Source organism: Mauremys reevesii, linkage group 7 (assembly GCF_016161935.1).
Source record: "Mauremys reevesii isolate NIE-2019 linkage group 7, ASM1616193v1, whole genome shotgun sequence".
Classification (NCBI taxonomy): Eukaryota; Metazoa; Chordata; order Testudines; family Geoemydidae; genus Mauremys; species Mauremys reevesii.
The window spans coordinates 43493580-43511135 of record NC_052629.1 but is presented as its reverse complement, the minus strand read 5'-3'; the positions used below and the strand labels follow the sequence as shown (position 1 = coordinate 43511135).

The 17556-nt window shown below is 40.0% G+C and overlaps 1 protein-coding gene and 1 long non-coding RNA gene across 9 annotated transcripts; one reads left to right on the top strand and one right to left on the bottom strand.

The window, feature by feature from the left end:
- Window positions 1-175: 175 nt before the first annotated feature.
- LOC120368706 lies at window positions 176-8815 on the bottom strand. Of its 2 annotated transcripts, XR_005582733.1 has the most exons (4): window positions 8449-8815; window positions 7904-8049; window positions 2762-2843; window positions 176-350 (listed from the first exon to the last, which is right to left on the bottom strand). It is a non-coding gene; the product is annotated as an uncharacterized LOC120368706 (long non-coding RNA). The 2 variants fall into 2 exon arrangements; XR_005582734.1 differs by lacking the exons at window positions 7904-8049; window positions 8449-8815 and adding an exon at window positions 6472-7054.
- On the top strand, window positions 8495-17285 carry HNRNPH3 (heterogeneous nuclear ribonucleoprotein H3). 7 transcript variants are annotated; one of them, XM_039481122.1, is made up of 11 exons: window positions 8979-9217; window positions 10034-10066; window positions 10870-11005; window positions 11559-11697; window positions 12250-12437; window positions 12833-12919; window positions 13195-13310; window positions 15490-15625; window positions 16329-16409; window positions 16489-16578; window positions 16982-17285. In XM_039481122.1, the coding sequence occupies exons 3-11, from the start codon at window positions 10891-10893 to the stop codon at window positions 17056-17058; spliced, it is 1029 nt and encodes a 342-aa protein (XP_039337056.1). In that variant the 5' UTR covers window positions 8979-9217; window positions 10034-10066; window positions 10870-10890; the 3' UTR covers window positions 17059-17285. The 7 variants fall into 7 exon arrangements, with proteins under 7 accessions (XP_039337057.1, XP_039337056.1, XP_039337058.1 ...); XM_039481123.1 differs by lacking the exons at window positions 8979-9217; window positions 10034-10066 and adding an exon at window positions 8495-8593; XM_039481124.1 differs by lacking the exon at window positions 10034-10066 and having other exon boundaries at window positions 10887-11005.
- The last annotated feature ends 271 nt before the right edge of the window (window positions 17286-17556 follow it).

The window sequence follows — 17556 nt, the reverse complement described above, 5'->3', positions numbered from 1 at the left end:
AGAGCTGTGTAGCTTAAAAGCTTGTCCCTCTCACCATCAAAAGCTGGTTCACTAAAAGATATTACCTCACCCACCTTGTCTCTAGTAATTTTATGAAGCAACTGAGACAGTCCCTTAATGTTCCAGTAGCTTAACTGCATTTTTTGTGGAATATATTTTTAAAAATCATCTCATAGCTTTTTAATATCAGAAACATTTGACAAATTATGCAAAACTTAGTCACAGTATCAAATAATTTATAAATATACATTAGTTTTTATATGGAATAACAGCAGCTGATGCCATTGTAGCATGACCACAGAGAGGGACCTCATTAGTTGGCGTGAACCACCTTAATCCAAAGCAGGAACCTGAAAAAGGAAAAAATATATTAATTATACGAAAAGATCATAAAACTCTCTTCTTTCTCTGTTAATATCTAAATATTTTACAGAAGCAATTAACTTGAATAAGACCAGACAAGTCTTAAGCAATCAGACTGAGTCACGCACAGATTTTTAGACATCCACTTTGTGTTGCTTTTTCAAACATCTGTTGCTTGTCAGCCTCTCTAAAATCATATCAGTGGTTTTCCTTAATGACTGAGGGGTAAGTACTTTAGAAATATTGTGACATTCCCTGTTGATTTCCAGTACCTCTGTAGAGTCTCCAGACCATAGGATTTAAGACTAGATTTTCATGTGAGTTCATTTTAAGCAAATAAGGACCAAACAGACACTATTAGAAGATTGCAAAATGAGGGACAGACTGTCTGAGAGGCCAAGACTTGAAAAGACAGGCTTTTATTTAATAAAAGCAAAAAAACAAACAAACCCAGTTAAGTGAGACTGATGATGGATGATCCCAGGAAGCAAACTAAAGCAGAGCAAAACTGGAACCCAGCTACAAGTCATTCCGGCTGTGGTAATATTTTGTTCCTGCAGATGGAATTGTGTGGTTGAGAGCAGTATGAGATGGAGTCTAGGACTGTAGACAGACAAGCAGGTCACTATGCATGAAGCCTGTTTGGTTGGTGCCCTGAGTAGAAAATACCACCACAGGGCTCATATTGGGGAAGACTGTTACACTATGTCCCTTCCTCCCGTAAACAGCAATACTGTGTCCCCACAAACAGTGGTAATATCTTCTCCCAAGTACTGCTGTGATCTTCTTAACTGCTAGCAAAGAGAAGTGGGATGTAGCATGCCACTCCATATGTGAGCACAGAAGGGTCCCAAAATACTACAGCCTATAGTAATGTTACTATATTTTGGGGTGGGGGAGGAGGCCTTATTGCTATAGAATACTATTATTTTATCAGTGCTCCACGAATGGGATTGACTACAGCTGCTCCTCCTCCAAAAACACATCCTGTTGGCCAAGAACCCTCATGGGTGGGCTCCATGTTTCCAGAGGCAGACATAGTTTACATAAAGTTCAGGTCTGTGGTATACTACTGACTCTCCTCACAACACACACTGTGTACTGTCTTGCTCTCAGCTGCAACCCCAGTGCCTGTAAACCATCCTCAAGGCCTACCACCATTCTTCAGACCATTTAATTGTGATCCACTCTTGGTAATGTCATCAGAGTCACCAGTTGAGGATCTGACCTACTATCTATTAAAGTAAATCTAATTATGTAATATTAACTTGTATTTATCATATATTTAAAGGATATGCAAAACCTAAATAAATATATAGGGCCTCTGATTTTTGGTTTTAACTGATAAACACAGATTTAAAAAAATTGATACAAAACAAAGATGCAATTTGTGTTTATACAATAAGCGTTGGAAAAAACACCAAAAATCATTACTTGTATCTAAGGGCTTGTCTATATGGAGCAATAATGTTGTCTACAGAGGTGTGATTTCTGACGTGCACTAAAACACTGTGCATTAATTGGTCCACCCTGGGTTCCCCAATGCACTTTAACAAAGTACTGTTTGAAAAAGCACCACATTAAAGCGCACCAGGGAACATTACAAAGTGATTACTCCCTACAGTATATAAAGAGAAACCTGTATAAACAAACAAACAAAAACACTGTTTTTGAACATCTACATAAAACTCAAAAATGGCTAAAAATAACTCCTCACAAATGAAATTAATAAACAGATAAAAATAGAAGCCCTAAATATATAAAATGCAAGTAATGAATCCATTTTGACACTTGATGGCAGTATTATAACCCACTTAGTACTATGATATATGTGACAATATATGATATGAAACAATGGGATGTAATACAATCAGACACTGCAGTTCAACTGGAGGCAAACAGTCATGATCTCTTGAACAACCATGTTCTATTCCTAGATCTGTCACTGACTTACACTGAGCCTTGTACAAGTAATAACTTCTGTATGCTTCTGTTTCTCTACCTGTGTAATAAGGATAATTACACTTTCCTCCTACCTATCTCACATGAAGATTTATTAATCTTTGCACAATGCCTTAAAGATATGCGTTTGCTATACATTTTACATACCATTTATAAAGTGCTAAGTATTATGTTATCTAGGTTGCTAGTTAATATATTGTCGTCATGTAATTCACCTAAAACACAGCACATCAACAAAGAGTGAATTCACCTTCTTTAAAAATCTATGTACGGGATGCTTTTTCCTACCCTCTTTCAAATATATGACACCATCATATCTCCAAGATTTTTGCTTTATTTTCTTACAGGCTCATAAATTTGAACCATTAAAATATGGAGAAAGAAATTCTCCTTGTTACGCTGCAAGTGATTTAGTTAGGAAAACATATAGACTTACTTTTGGTAAAATCATCTGTAGGGTGCAGTTTCTGAGAGGTTCATATCTGTTGCAATTTTTTGGTGTGAATCTTCATCCAATTCTTAAAATTGAAACAATGAACAAAAATTCAGTAGGAGGCCAGCAAATATAGCATCAGACTTTTCAGTAAAATAACTAAGCCATCTCATTTTCTGTTATAATAAAGATAAAGTGATTTGTCCATTTTCAGAAAAGACATGTTATTATTATGCTTTACACATTTTATCTTTTTCATGATGAGTGATAAATAGCTGTCTCTCATTATCTTACATATCTATTGATTAAGGGAGAGAGAATGGGATCATTCAAAAATGTACCACCCTGAAACTCAATCCCATTCATGATTGCAAGACTTTCTGAAGGCTGGGATTATATAGTTCAGACAGGCTCCATATCTGACATCAGTTTATAACAACTCCAACTCCCTTCTTGTAATTTTACACAAGTCCTCCAAATCCCCCCTATCACTCAAGATCCTCTACTAATGGTAAATAATTCTGGCACCCTCTCTCTGCTGGGCCCTATTAAAATATTGTGTGTAATTCCTAAGGCACATTTTACTGGAGGCAGCCACCAAAATGGAAGAAATCTGAAAAGAGTGATACCTGGTACCAATCAGAGAGTCTGCTAGACCTGCTCAACCTTTCAACAGGCTGCTCTAACTTGCACTGGGGTCCAAGCCAGTGCAAATTGACCACAGGATATGGGAGTTGTAAAGGTAGTTTAAAGCCACATTCACCCACTTCTAGTTTCCCTTCCACAGTCTTACATGGATCACACCTTGACCAAACTGGAGAATCTGATCTTGAAAGTACTGGGACTTAAGTAAATCAGTGAATCTTCCAAAACTCACTCATTACTACTGCTGATAGATTAAAGTTTGCCTGTCTGCTAACTCCAATTATTTTCCTCAATCACTTGCAGCCAGTGATCCCAAATTACAGACATAAAATGATTGCTTAATAACATATCTTTTTCTTAAACAACTGATCCTCCGTAACTTACAACATGCTAACTTTTTATAGTAACTGAGTCTCCTTATTACTCCACTGGAACAGTTCTGAATCTTAACCCTTATAAATACAATTAAACAAAATGAAGACCTGCTAAAATATGGTGGGGTGGGGGAGGAGGGTTAATCAGAGTTTATCAGTAATGTTTTGAAACACTGCCATCTTGTGGCAGTTTTGAAATATAACATGATCTACTTTCCCATTTTTCAAGTATCAGAGGAGTAGCCGTGTTAGTCTGGATCTGTAAAAGCAGCAAAGAGTCATGTGGCACCTTATAGACTAACAGACGTATTGGAGCATGAGCTTTCGTGGGTGAATACCCACTTCGTTGGATGCATGTAGTGGAAATTTCCAGAGGCAGGTATAAATATGCAAGCAAGAATCAGGCTAGCGATAACGAGGTTAGTTCAATCAGGGAGGATGAGGCCCTCTTCTAGCAGTTGAGGTGTGAACACCAAGGGAGGAGAAGCCGCTTTTGTAGTTGGCTAGCCATTCACAGTCTTTGTTTAATCCTGAGCTGATGGTGTCAAATTTGCAGATGAACTGAAGCTCAGCAGTTTCTCTTTGAAGTCTAGTCCTGAAGTTTTTTTGCTGCAGGATGGCTACCTTTAAATCTGCTATTGTGTGTCCAGGGAGATTGAAGTGTTCTCCTACATGTTTTTGTATATGCTATTCCTAATATCTGATTTGTGTCCATTTATCCCTTTATGTAGGGACTGTCCAGTTTGGCCGATGTACATAGCAGAGGGGCATTGCTGGCATATGATGGCGTATATTACATTGGTGGATGTGCAGGTGAATGAACCGTTGATGTGTACACACATTTTTGCGTAAGTGCTCAACAGTTTTTGAAATACATCAGCTGATGTAAGGATTGAAAAAAAACATTCAATATTGCCAACTCTCAGGATTTGATCAGAAGTCTCACAATATCTGGTGGTTGTTTTTTTTTAAAAGCCACATATCCTGGAATCAGATAATTACATAATCTATGCTTTCATTTTTTTAAGTAAATTTCTAGACCTCGTTGTAGAGGAGATCTTGAAAATGTGAACCTAACAGCACCCAAAGTAGAAAGCAAATAAAAATAACAGAAACTTTTTTAAAACTAAAACCTCAAGATTTTCTGCCAATCTCATCATTTTGGGAAGCTTGACTCATAATTTTTAACAGGTAGGGCTGGCAATCCTATTGGTGTCCAGAGACACTGCAGGTTCCATCATGGGTTTTTCCTGAAGGAGTAGGTTAAATCATGGCCAGAGCCAGTGATAGGCATTATAGGCACATGCCTAGAATTTCAGGGTTTATGTAGCCGTCATGATTACAAAGATTGGGAATGTGATTTGAATGTTACAGATTCAGCAACATCTAAGCCTACAGACATGCTGAAACAATGGTTGTGAGGGGGGAACAATCACATGCACCTCAGTGGGATGTTAATTTCAAGACCCTCTGCTCCAGAGGGACCCAACAGAGGACTGTGAGAAAGGAGGGAAAGAGTGCTTTAAGCACAGCACATCCACATAAGAAGCTACACCATGACTACTTAGCTAAATAGTGAGGAGACCTGCACTGCCATTCCTGATCTTCCTAAGACAAGGAGTGACAGTGCTGCTGTTCCTGAAGGAGTTATGAACTGGCCCCATGTCACTATTCCTGGCTCTCTGGGAAAGGAGGGGAACCTCTTTCCACCACCACTCCAAATGGGAGATGGGGCATGCCTCAGGCTTATTTAATCCAGTCCTGGATTAAATAGGGATGGTTCTAGGATCCCTTTTGGAAGGGGAATGTAAGAAACAGACAGTTTAGATAAATTAGACTAGACAGAGGCAATGCGAGCATCCAGATAGCTCTACCAATATTCCTCAAACTTTATCTCGTGAAACCACCTCTTGTAATGAAAGGGTAGTGAATTCTGCATCCCATCCCAGTTTAATACTTGGCCTCTCTGGTGAGACTGACAGAGTGCCAATTGGTAGCACTTGTACCAAGTTTTTAGTGATATGGGCAATTCCACCAGGAATTGGACTGAAACTGCCAGTTATCAAGTAGCACAAATTTTTATTCTCTACTAACGTGAGCTAAAGTTGAACCAGCCACACAGAGGTAAAAGTCTCTTTATCCCATTAACAGTTCCCTGGGCTTTCTATTCCTCCTGTTCTTCCCTGTTGGAAAAAAAAATCCCACTTCATTAAAAAGAAAAAACAAGTTTTGGAAATTGTAGGAATTACTCTGGTCTTTATTCCCCAGGTCATTTTGAGTCCCTGCTCAGTTTCCTTTCAGCATACATTCAAGATCCATTCTATTGCAATTGCCCATCAGACCAGACTTCAATAAATGTGTTTTCCTGCTCTGTTGCTCTAAAGCTTTTCAAAAATTCAAATAATCTGGAACAAAATTAGTTTATTCCTAAAACACATATATCAACTTCAAAAAATTTGCTTCTTAAAAAAATTAAACATTTTTCATTGAAAAGAGAATTTAATGTTCGTAATAGTTGATGTTAACAAAACTGGTTTGAAGCCCTCTCAATCTACAGAGTATCAGATACTGAAGTCTTATTCAAGTAAAACTCTAAATGAATGGAAGTGGAGTCTGTGTAAGGTCAGGCCCAGTTTAAATATAGCATAGGTAATAACATTTTAATTGCTTTTAAAATAATTGTTTTAAACTTACATCTTCAAGGAGACAAACTGCTGTAAGATTTCCACAAAATGACTGGCATGTAAATTTATCAATTGTGAAAACAAAAATCTGCATTCTTTCCAAAGTTGCTTTTAAAAGTTCTTTCAAAGAGCAGAATAACTAATCTTTCTCCAAGTACTAGTACAAATCTCAAAGTTAAGTTTCAGTAGGTGTGCAGAAAGATTAGATAATTTGTATGCTATTAAGTCTTTCTCATGACGCCCCCTACATCTAAGATAGACTTTTAGCCCAACTTCATGAGACACCAAGCTTTTTGTACTTTCAGATTATCAGGCCCAGTTTTAAATTTAAATTTTGTTTTTAATCTTTCCATTTATATCTTTTGATATAGTTGTATAGCCACTGATATTACTGTGTCCTTAATATAATCTAGCCACATATCCATTGACTCCGGGCTCAACGGGTAGTGATCAATGGCTCGAAGTCTAGTTGGCAGCCGGTATAAAATGGAGTATCCCAGGGGTAGGTCCTGGGGCCCGTTTTGTTCAACATCTTTATTAATGAACTGGATGATGGGACAGATTGCACCCTCAGCAAGTTCACAGATGACACTAAACTGGGGGGAGAGGTAGATATGCTGGAGGGTAGGGATAAAGTCCAGAGTGACCTAGACAACTTGGAAGATTGAGCCAAAAGAAATCTGATGAGGTTCAACATGGACAAGTGCAGAGTCCTGCACTTAAGATGGAAGAATCCCATGCACCACTACAGGCTGGGGACCAACTGGCACAGCAGCTCTGCAGAAAAGAACCTGGGGATTACAGTAGATGAGAAGATGGATATGCATTGGCCTGCTAAACCAAGGGTTGTGAGCTCAATCCTTGAGGGGGCCACTTAGGGATCTGGGGCAAAAATCAGTACTTGGTCTTGCTAGTGAAGGCAGGGGGCTGGACTCAATGACCTTTCAAGGTCCCTTCCAGTTCTAGGAGATAGGTATATCTCCTATTATTAATATGCCCTTGTTGCCAAGAAGGCTGGCTGCATTAGTAGGAGCATTGCCAGGAGATCAAGGGAAGTGATTATTCCCCTCTATTTGGCACTGGTGAGGCCACATCTGGAGTACTGTGTCCAGTTTTGAGGCTCCCCACTACAGAAAGGATGTGGACAATTTTGAGAGTCCCGCAGAGGGCAATGAAAATTATCAGGGGGCTAGGCAGATGACTTACGAGGAGAGGCTGAGGGAACTGGGCTTGTTTAGTCTGCAGAAGAGTGAGGGGGGATTTGATAGCATCCTTCAACTACCTGAAGGGGGATTCCAAAGAGGCTGGAGCTCAGCTGTTCTCAGTGATGGCAGATGACAGAACAAGGAGAAATGGTCTCAAGTTGCAGTGGGGGAGGGCTAGGTTGGATATTAGGAAACACTATTTCACTAGGAAGGTGGTGAAGTAGTGGAATGGGTTACCTAGAGAGGTGGTGGTTGAATCTCCATCCTTAGAGGTTTTTAAGGCCCAGCTTTGCAAAGCCCTGGCTGGGATGATTTAGTTGGCCTTGGTCCTTAGGTCTTTTCCAACCCTAATCGTCTATGACTTTCATTGAGTTGCTCCAGACCTGACATCGGGGGAGAATACAGTTTTAGGACTATGTTAAAGTGAATGAAAGAGAAAACAATTACAGCTTTGGCTCAACTAGGCTCTGGTGGAGCATAAGCCTGACCAATGCTTTCAGCCTTCTCCTTAATAATGCTACAGACAGCAGAGCATGCAAGTGGTTGAAAGTGATGTTTGTGGCCAGGTGCAAAAGCCCCACGTGACACAATATTACAAAGGTCTCAAGATGTTCTGCCTCCCCACCCTACCACAAGGCAAATGGCTAGAAAACAGGCCCCTATCTTTTTTACCCTGAACATGCACTAATACGCCTGGCTATTGTCCCCACACCAAACAACTCCTGTGCTCCTGCGCTGGCACTGTTCCTGTATTCCGCGGCTACAATAAGCACTGCGCATACCCGGGCTTCCCCCCCGCCCCCGGGCAGAGGTCAGTTGAACGAGAGCTCTTGACCTGCGAGGCGGAGGTCCAGCCCCTGAAAGGGAAGGCAGCAGGGGAAGGGGAAAGGTGCTGGCCTGCGCGCTGGGCAGGTCACGGCGTTCAAGGTGAGAAGGAAGCTACCGCCTGTGGGGCGGGAACAGGGGGTTTCGCGCCTCAGGGCGCAGCTGTCTGGTTCCGTTACAAAGGCACAATAGCCCTCACTACCGCTACCCTCCACCCAACAACTACGCCTGCGCCATCTCCCTTCCCTCTGCTCTGGAATCTTGTGGAACCGCCTAAGCAGCACCTTGGCGCTGCCTATGCGCTATTAAAGACACATGCTAGTGGCAGTCTAAGTCTTATAACGAATACCTTACGCATGCGCGCTTACGCCTACTGTTTTGTAACGCATGCGCCCCTACACCTAATAGCCACTCGGCGTTATTGTCGACCAGTCCCTTTCACATGTGCGTGCGCTTTTCTTCAGCTTGACTTAGGTGCGCATGCGCCATTCCCGGTACCTTGGGCGTAAGCAGAGCTGGGGTTCTCGTGCGTAGCGTGGCTATCGCGATACTTGTGTTCCCGCGACGCCATCCTACCTGGCTGTTTCTGCCGTCGCTGCGTAGTTTGCCAAGCAAGCAACGCGCCCGCCGGTGAGAAGCGAGGAGGCGGAGGTTTCTTCGCTCCCCCCACCCTCCACCATAGAGCCCACCGTCGCCGCACATCGAGGAGAGTGTGAGGATCTCCCGGTGAGTACGGGGAGAAGGGCCCGAGCTAGCCGCAGCCCAGCCCGCCCGGTGTACCCGGAGGAGGTGGCTGCAGCAGTTCGGGCCCTGGGGGCGGACAGACACCTCCGCCCCCGAGCAGGGGGGTGGGCGAGCGTGTGGAGGGCGCTGAAGGCCGCGAGAATCCTCTCGGTAGGTGCGGTGCGGCGGCGGCGACTCTTTGCGAGGCCTAGCTCGGGCGCGGCCGCCATTTTGAGTGGTGGCGTTGAACGCGGCCGTGGCTGCGGGAGCCCGACTCGCGGCGGGGTGGCCTTGGAGGGGTTGTGGATGGAGGCTGCGAGGTTCCTGGGGAGATGGGAGTAGGCGCCTGAGGGATCCCCTGGGGGATAGGCGCTCGGGGGGTGGGGGTGGCTAAGTAGCTGCGGTAAATGGCGCCTGGACGCGGGCGGCGGGAGAGGCGCGCACTTGGCGGTAGTTAGTATTGCGGCCTGGCTGAGCGGCAGCGCGACCACAAAGGCGGGCGGCCACGGAGAGCGACGTCTCGGCCTGGCTGACGAAGAGGCGGAGCCGCCGTGTAACGTGTGCGAGGTCTCGCCATTGTCATCCCTGTGCCCAGCCTCGCGGCCTATTGTGAGACACCCCCTCCCCCCCCGTGGGATTAGTGTGACCCGAGGCGCGGATTGATTGAGCCTCCCGCTCTGTGGAGGGATCTGTCTCATTCAGAGTGGATTAGTCGCCCCCCCTTGCCCGGGTTACTGCAGCTTGTTCCCCAAAGACTTCCTCTGTCGGGATAATATTTTCTGCCTCACAAGGGTGTTGTGGGAATTAATCCATTAACAGATACACTGCGCTTGGAAGACAAAATTGATTTATGTAAGTGCTAATATTAGTAGTTATAGTATAATAGTAATAAAATAATCATTTCTTTTGTTGGCACAGTAGCATATATTTGCTTTAAAACTAAATATTGTGTTTTGATGCTTAATTCATACAAACGTCTATAATTTATAAACATTCTTGGTGTGTTTTGGTAGTAACAGTAATCATCCCGTTGGTCAAATTTGAATCATACTATAATAGAGATTTTAAAAGTGCCAATTACTAGGGACCCAAGTTACAATTCAGCTTTCACTTTTATTCTTGCTCTGTGTCTACCCCTGACTCTCAAGATAGTCCTTGTTTTCTATATTCCTCTTCAGTTTTTTAATTTAAAGCATTCTGATCTTTAGTAAAGTTATTCTTGTGTTTTCTAAAAAGGCCCATGCAGCAGACCAAGTTAAAAATGGGACATAATACTTGATTTATTTTGTCAAGGGTTAAGGGGGATTTTTTTTGTATAATCTCAACCCCCTTTAAGCGAGGCAAGTGAAGATGTGCATGCATGTGAGAGACTGACAGACTCTAGAGGGATTGTGTACTAGGTTTTGTCTGCTTTGTATGTTCAACTAAATCTCTGGCAGTACAGTACTCTGTGCCATAGTTGATACCCTTCTGGATGTATCTTGCATATCATAGTACAACTCCAGAATGTAACAGTAATAGACATTATGATGCATCATATTAACTTGTAACTGAGGTAAAATTAAATGTGTATGGAGTTGGGTTTTGGTGGGGGATTAGGGGTAGCAATACATTATCATTCTAAAACAATGACTTTTCCTCCTTGTTTTTTGTAGTGTGTTGATTTAAGTAGCAAGATGGACTGGACTGGGAAACACAATGGTCCAAATGATACATCTAGTGATGGAACAGTACGACTTCGTGGACTGCCATTTGGTTGCAGCAAAGAGGAGATTGTTCAGTTCTTTCAAGGTATCTCTAGTATAGTCAAAGTACAGTGACTTAGTTTTATGTTTCTATCACATCAGTGTTTCACATAGTTTAACTTTTAATACCCACTTTTTTGGATGGGAGGGGGAATCTTGTTTTAAACTTTAGATTGTTTTTCCAAACTGTGAATTATGCTCGTCTAATTAAAGTATAAATAAGTTTAGATTCAGTAAAGACTAGAATATGTCTAACTTTTAGTCAAGGTAGTAAATGTATCATGCATATTGAAATAATTTACTCTGTGTATTAGATTTTGGAGCACAGTTAAAATATTTGACTAGTAGTTATATCTTCATATAATGTAGGCAGACTTATTCCTGTATAGTTTAAACAAACCAAAAAAAACACTACTAGAACAAATATGGCTAAAACATTAATTTTTAATGAAAAATCATTGGCTTGTCTTGTTGGGTGATGGGGGAAACTAAGCTATTTTTTTGTTGTTTAGATTTGCTTTAAGTATTTGCTACAGATGGGAATGTTTCAGCCTTTAACACTGTTCCCCTTGATGGGGTTATTTGTCCTTGGGTTAAAGGGTTGGAAATCGTGCCAAATGGGATAACATTGACGCTGGACTACCAGGGGAGAAGCACAGGGGAGGCCTTCGTGCAGTTTGCTTCAAAGGAGATAGCAGAAAATGCTCTGGGGAAACACAAGGAAAGAATAGGGCACAGGTGGGGATGGAGAGTTTGGGATGGTGTTAAATCTTTATTTTTGGGGGTTGTGGGTCAGTAATGCTTTTTTGGGGGGTGGGGACCATAATTTAACTGGCTATTTTAAAGAATTTATATTATGATCCTAAGTTTAACTTGGAAAATACAATAGCTTTGGGGGGTGGGGGAAAGATAGTAATACTATGTAGTTTGCTAAAATCAGAATTTTATCTTTTTGTGTAGGGTATTCTATGATAAATCTATAGTCAGCCATTTTTCAACTGTATTATTTCATATTGGGGGAACAAGTTTCAGAGACTTGAATTTAATTTTTACAGTTAGAATTTTCAAGTAGTAAATTTTACCAATGTAAAGTTTTCTTTTGATACACTTAAGAATCTTAAGGCATTAGGTGAAACTTAAGTTGTATGGTATCTCTAGTCACTTTTTTATTGGATTTTGCATCTAGTTATAGAAATGACATTTAAATAATTTTCTACAAAATCTGTTGTAACTTTCAAACAGCTTATGCATGTATTCTTATTTGTGCCTTGAAAATCCTCTCTTACTTAGGTACATTGAAATCTTCAAAAGTAGTAAGAGTGAAATCAGAGGATTCTATGACCCACCAAGAAGAATGATGGGACAACAACGACCGGGACCATATGATAGACCATTAGGAGGAAGAGGGGGTTATTATGGAGCTGGGCGTGGAAGTATGTATGACAGAATGCGTCGAGGAGGTGGTGGATATGACGGTGGTATGTGTATCTAATGAGCAAAGGTTCTGTTGTCAGTTTCTTCATGTTTCTGACATTTAGTCAAGAAATACAGAAATGGCAGTAATATCAGTACCTACTAGGTTTGGAGAGTCTTTTTGAAATCTGGATTGCTATCTATGGTGTCATTACCAAATGGGACCATGAAAATGGTGACACGTGTTTATAAAGGTAAAGGAATGGTATGAGAACACATCAGGATATTATTTTTAATTGATGCAGGGAATTTTTCATTTACACTTGATGCTGAAAAATCCTACTATCATCAGCACATAATGTGAATTACCAAAAGGTTGCAAAAATGTTATTGTTCATATATTGTATTATAATTTTGTAATTATAGTACGTTCACACACTTTTCTCCTTAAATTGTACAGGATATGGTGGCTTTGATGATTATGGTGGATATAATAACTATGGCTATGGAAATGATGGCTATGACGACAGAATGAGAGATGGGAGAGGTAAAATCAAGAATTAAAAATTTTATACATAATGAGCTGTTTTAAAGGGTATTCCCAAAGAACAGATATTGGTCTCCTTCATATGAGAAGGAATCACCAGATTGTCAATTTAAAGTAAAAATTGACACTCTGGCATGTATGAGTATTGGGGTTAAAATGTTTTTGTTACCAAGTCTCGGTCAAGAGTGGCAGTTGCATGATGGAAAATAGCAACCAATGGTAGTAATTGAATCTTTCCAGCCTTTCATGAGGTTCTCAAGAATATTCTTTTACAGGTATGGGAGGACATGGCTATGGTGGAGCTGGAGATGCAAGTTCAGGTTTCCATGGTGGTCATTTTGTTCATATGAGAGGATTGCCTTTTCGAGCTACAGAAAATGATATTGCTAATGTAAGTATGATAGGAAAAAGTTTCTCCTACTGTTGTGCTGTAGCTTTTCATGTTGCTGTCTCTCCCAGACATAGAACAAAAATATGGGGAACTATGAATAAAAATAGTTAAGAGTCAGCAATTAATCTCGTTCAATCTATTGTAGTTTCTCTTGAAGCAGAAACTGTTGCTTATATCTGCAGCAACACAACACTGGACTTGCAATTTAGGGTTGGGATTTTCAGAAGTATGGTAGACAGGCACCCCAACTTTCACTCAGAATCAATGAGTGATGGGTGCTTAACTCCCTTAAATGCTTTTGAAAATCCCATCCTAATGCACACAGTTGGTTTTTTTGACTAGAAGTTTGAGAAAATTATCAGGTTTATGGCTTAGCCATCTGGTTCCAGTCCCATTGGCTGAGATTTAGTTGCAGAACGTGTTCTTGATATGAGAGCTCCTAATTAAAACTTTTCAGAATTATTAGAATGTTGGTAGCATACTATGAAACAGCAGAAATAATTAAAATTGAACAGTTCTTAAAAATGTGGGTGTGGGTGGGGGGGTGATGTGTTTCTGACATCAGATTTACAAACCAGCAAGTGAGTAACTACTAAAATTTTCCAGACCTAAATGAAAACTATTTAGGTTCTACTTCAGCTTAAGTGGTACCACTCTTTGATTATCCTCTGGCTTCTCTCCACACTAGTCTTGTTATCCAACAGCAGTTATAACTCAGTCTATTTGAGAGAAATGCTTCTAACCATTCAAAAGGTGGGATATCCAGCCTGTATTTAGATGATACAAAGCAATTTTTTTCAGTTCTAGCAGGGGTTGTTAGCTTGTCAGATTTGGAAATAATTGCAATTTTAAGGCTGGAAGCAGACCTCATCTGTAAGATGATCTCTTGCATAACTGCCCTAGAGTAATTCCTGTATCAAGCCCAATAACTTGTGGTTTGAAATACAAAATATATTTTTCAAAAGATATGCAAGCTTGATTTAAAGACTCCAAGTGACTTATAATCATTACATCCATTGCTAAATTGTTCCAATCCCGACTTGGGGGGCAAAAACATGCCTCAAATTCAAGATGAAAACATAATTTCAGCTTCTGTCATTGGATCTTTTTATGGTAAAGAACTTTGCTATAAAGCTTTGATGCAGAGCACACTTATGTAGGACTGATAGTTTGCTTGATGTGCGATCTTAAAATTATTACTGAACCCATGGACTGGTGGGAGTGCCTGGTCCAAAACACCTTTCATTACTTATTCTGTACTTTGGCTTTCATGTGGCACAGGCAACAACCATGATTTGGCTTACCGTATTTCTCAATTTCCCAGATACGCACCTTACCCAGGTATCTCGTTGTGCCCCAGTTCTGCAAACACATACTTAAGTGTTTGCAGGTTAAGAGCTTTAACAGTACACTAACATTTTTACAAGTTATCAGTGTGTTATAAAAGGTTTCAATTATGAAAGCATTTACCTAACTGAAGCTTTTGTTTTCCCTCAAATGTTGTTCTCCCCTGGATGAAATGCCATTGTCTTATCAGACCTACTCAGACTGACCATGTTGCTCTTTAACTGTTGCTTACAGAGAATATAAACCTAAAGAAGTCACAGTTCTACCAATTCACACATTCAAGTATCCTTTTAGCTTATTAAATTCAACTACTCTTCTACAATATTTGACTTCAAATAATTGTTATACTAATTATATCAATCATGGGAAATGTCAAGTGCAAAGGACAAGATCCACCAGTCCAGAGTTCTATTTTTGGGTCGATTGACTTGCTTTGTTTCCTTTAACAAATCACTTACCTTTCTGTGTCTAGCCTACCTGTTTGACAAATGAGATATTACTTATCCATCTTACAGGTAGAATCTTAAGTTTTGTAAAAGTCCTTGGATAAATCTTACTATGATAAGATGAGGTAGTATTCATAGAGAATATAGTCATGCCTAGAAAGGGGAATTAATCTGTTCATACTCTAGGAATAAGAAACATTGGACTGACTGAGAAAATTAGAACCAAAAATTCAGTAATTCCAAACATTTTTCTTTTAAACTGTCACTTATCATAATGAGCTCTTTAAAATTGTAATTTAAATTTGGTTGCTAAAGCTGTTTAATACAATGCTTGAACATTATTTTGATATTAGTGAACAAACGTTGTTAATTTGTTAATTTTTTAGTTTTTCTCACCACTGAATCCTATAAGAGTTCACATTGACATTGGGGCAGATGGAAGAGCAACAGGAGAAGCAGATGTGGAGTTTGTAACACATGAAGATGCAGTGGCTGCCATGTCTAAGGATAAAAATAACATGCGTAAGTATTACCAGTGTGTGAACTTGAACCATTCAGTGACCAGCCCTAATTGGATTCCTAGGTCTTCTGCGCATATATTAGATGAGAGCTGTCAGTGGGGTGTTGTAAACACTTCAGGTGAAACAGACAGTATGCTCTCAGCTCACTTACTTCCCCCTGCTTTCTCTATGAAATACACGTTTTATTGGCAGTAGGAAGGAGAAGCCGTTCTTAAGGTGCTATGAACACAACTAGAGCCTGCTAGCCTGAGGCATAGTGGAAGGAGAGAGTAGAGGCAGGCTGTTGCCTTTAGACACTTCACATCTGCAGATCCTGAAAGTTCCTTTAAATATCTGAGCTTGCACCTAGGCTGCATTGTGGTGTGGCTTGATTTTCCTGTTTATTTCTTTCATGTCTTGATTTCATGTTAATAGCTTGTAAAAAAAATAATATTGAAAGTCTGAAACCTGTTTACTCACAAAGCATGTGCAGCATATGCTGCCCTGCCAATATATATCAGCTCTGGCATGGGATGACCACATGCAGGGTAAGAGGTTTCAATGTCTATTTAGTTAAGTCACTGTCTTTTTGAGACTACCAATAAGGGTGCAAATTGTGACCATAGTCATAATGAATATGGACAGTTATCTACTAGGAACTAATCTAACACCAACTCTGACCTAAAATACTGAGTAGTTTTTTTGTTTTCTTTAATTTCTTAAAGAACATCGATACATTGAACTGTTTCTGAATTCAACCGCTGGAGGCGGCTCAGGAATGGGAGGCTATGGCAGAGATGGAATGGGTATGTATGGCTTCAGATTTTAGTACATTAGCAAATACTGACTTGATCTCATTATAACATTGCATGTTTTGCCTCCCAGATCAAGGAGGTTATGGCTCTGTTGGCAGAATGGGAATGGGAAGCAATTACAGTGGAGGATATGGTACTCCTGATGGCTTGGGTGGATATGGTAAGTAGTGGTTTTGTTTTTAATTAAGTGAATTAGCTACATGAGTCCTACTATCACTTTGAAAGTTTTTCTGGTTTTAAAGTGAAACTTGAAAGTTTAGAATTGAGACATTTTTAAAACTTGAATTTATTTATTTATTTTTTTTAACCAGAGGTGAGGTCTTCATTAAAGACCACCTTTCCTCCCACTGGTGAATGAATCAAACTTCTGGCAACTAGCAATTCTTTTCGCACACAAAGAAATACTGGGAAAAGGAACATTTTTAGCTGCTTTTCAATGCAGTTTAATAGTTTTTAAAACAAGGGGTCTGTATCATCTGATCAGTGAATCAAATTGAGAACTACTTCTGAAACTGGTAACTGCTCAGAGAATTGAGTACATAATTTAATCAATTATTTTGCAGGCCGTGGCAGTGGAAATAGTGGTGGATACTATGGGCAAGGCAGTATGGGCGGAGGTGGATGGCGTGGAATGTACTGAAGAGTGACCTTGCTTCTACAAAATATCCTGGAAGAAACAGTATCTGGTCTACTAGACTTTCTTACAAAATTTAATTTCTTTTGTATTTTAAGAACTTTATAATGACTGAAGGAATGTGTTTTCACAATATTATTTGGTAAGCAACAGATTGTGATGGGAAAATCTGTTTTCTGTAGGTTTTATTTGTTGCATACTCTGACTTTAAATAAATTTTTATATTCAAACCACTGATGTTGATACTTTTTATACTAGCTACTCTTAAGGATGTATTGCATATTCAAGAATGCATTTGGTTTAAGATGTACTATTGGTTTATTAAAGGTGGTTGTACTGTAACACTGATTCAGTTCTCTGTAAACATGGTATAATTGAATCTTAGATTAAAGATACACTTGTTAAAAGAATAAGATAGAAAAGTAGATTAGTTGGGTTTGGTTACAACCTATTCTAAATTGTCTTTCAAGTATATACTATTTAAAAAAAAAAATCCCACAACAA

Excerpts from the sequence above, each read along its gene's own strand:
- HNRNPH3 (XM_039481123.1), top strand. The coding sequence starts at position 10,891 with ATGGACTGGACTGGGAAACACAATGGTCCAAATGATACATCTAGTGAT. Across the intron at positions 11,006-11,558 it reads GATTGTTCAGTTCTTTCAAG|GGTTGGAAATCGTGCCAAAT; the intron begins GTATCTCTAGTA and ends CTTGGGTTAAAG. Across the intron at positions 12,438-12,832 it reads AGGTGGTGGATATGACGGTG|GATATGGTGGCTTTGATGAT; the intron begins GTATGTGTATCT and ends TAAATTGTACAG.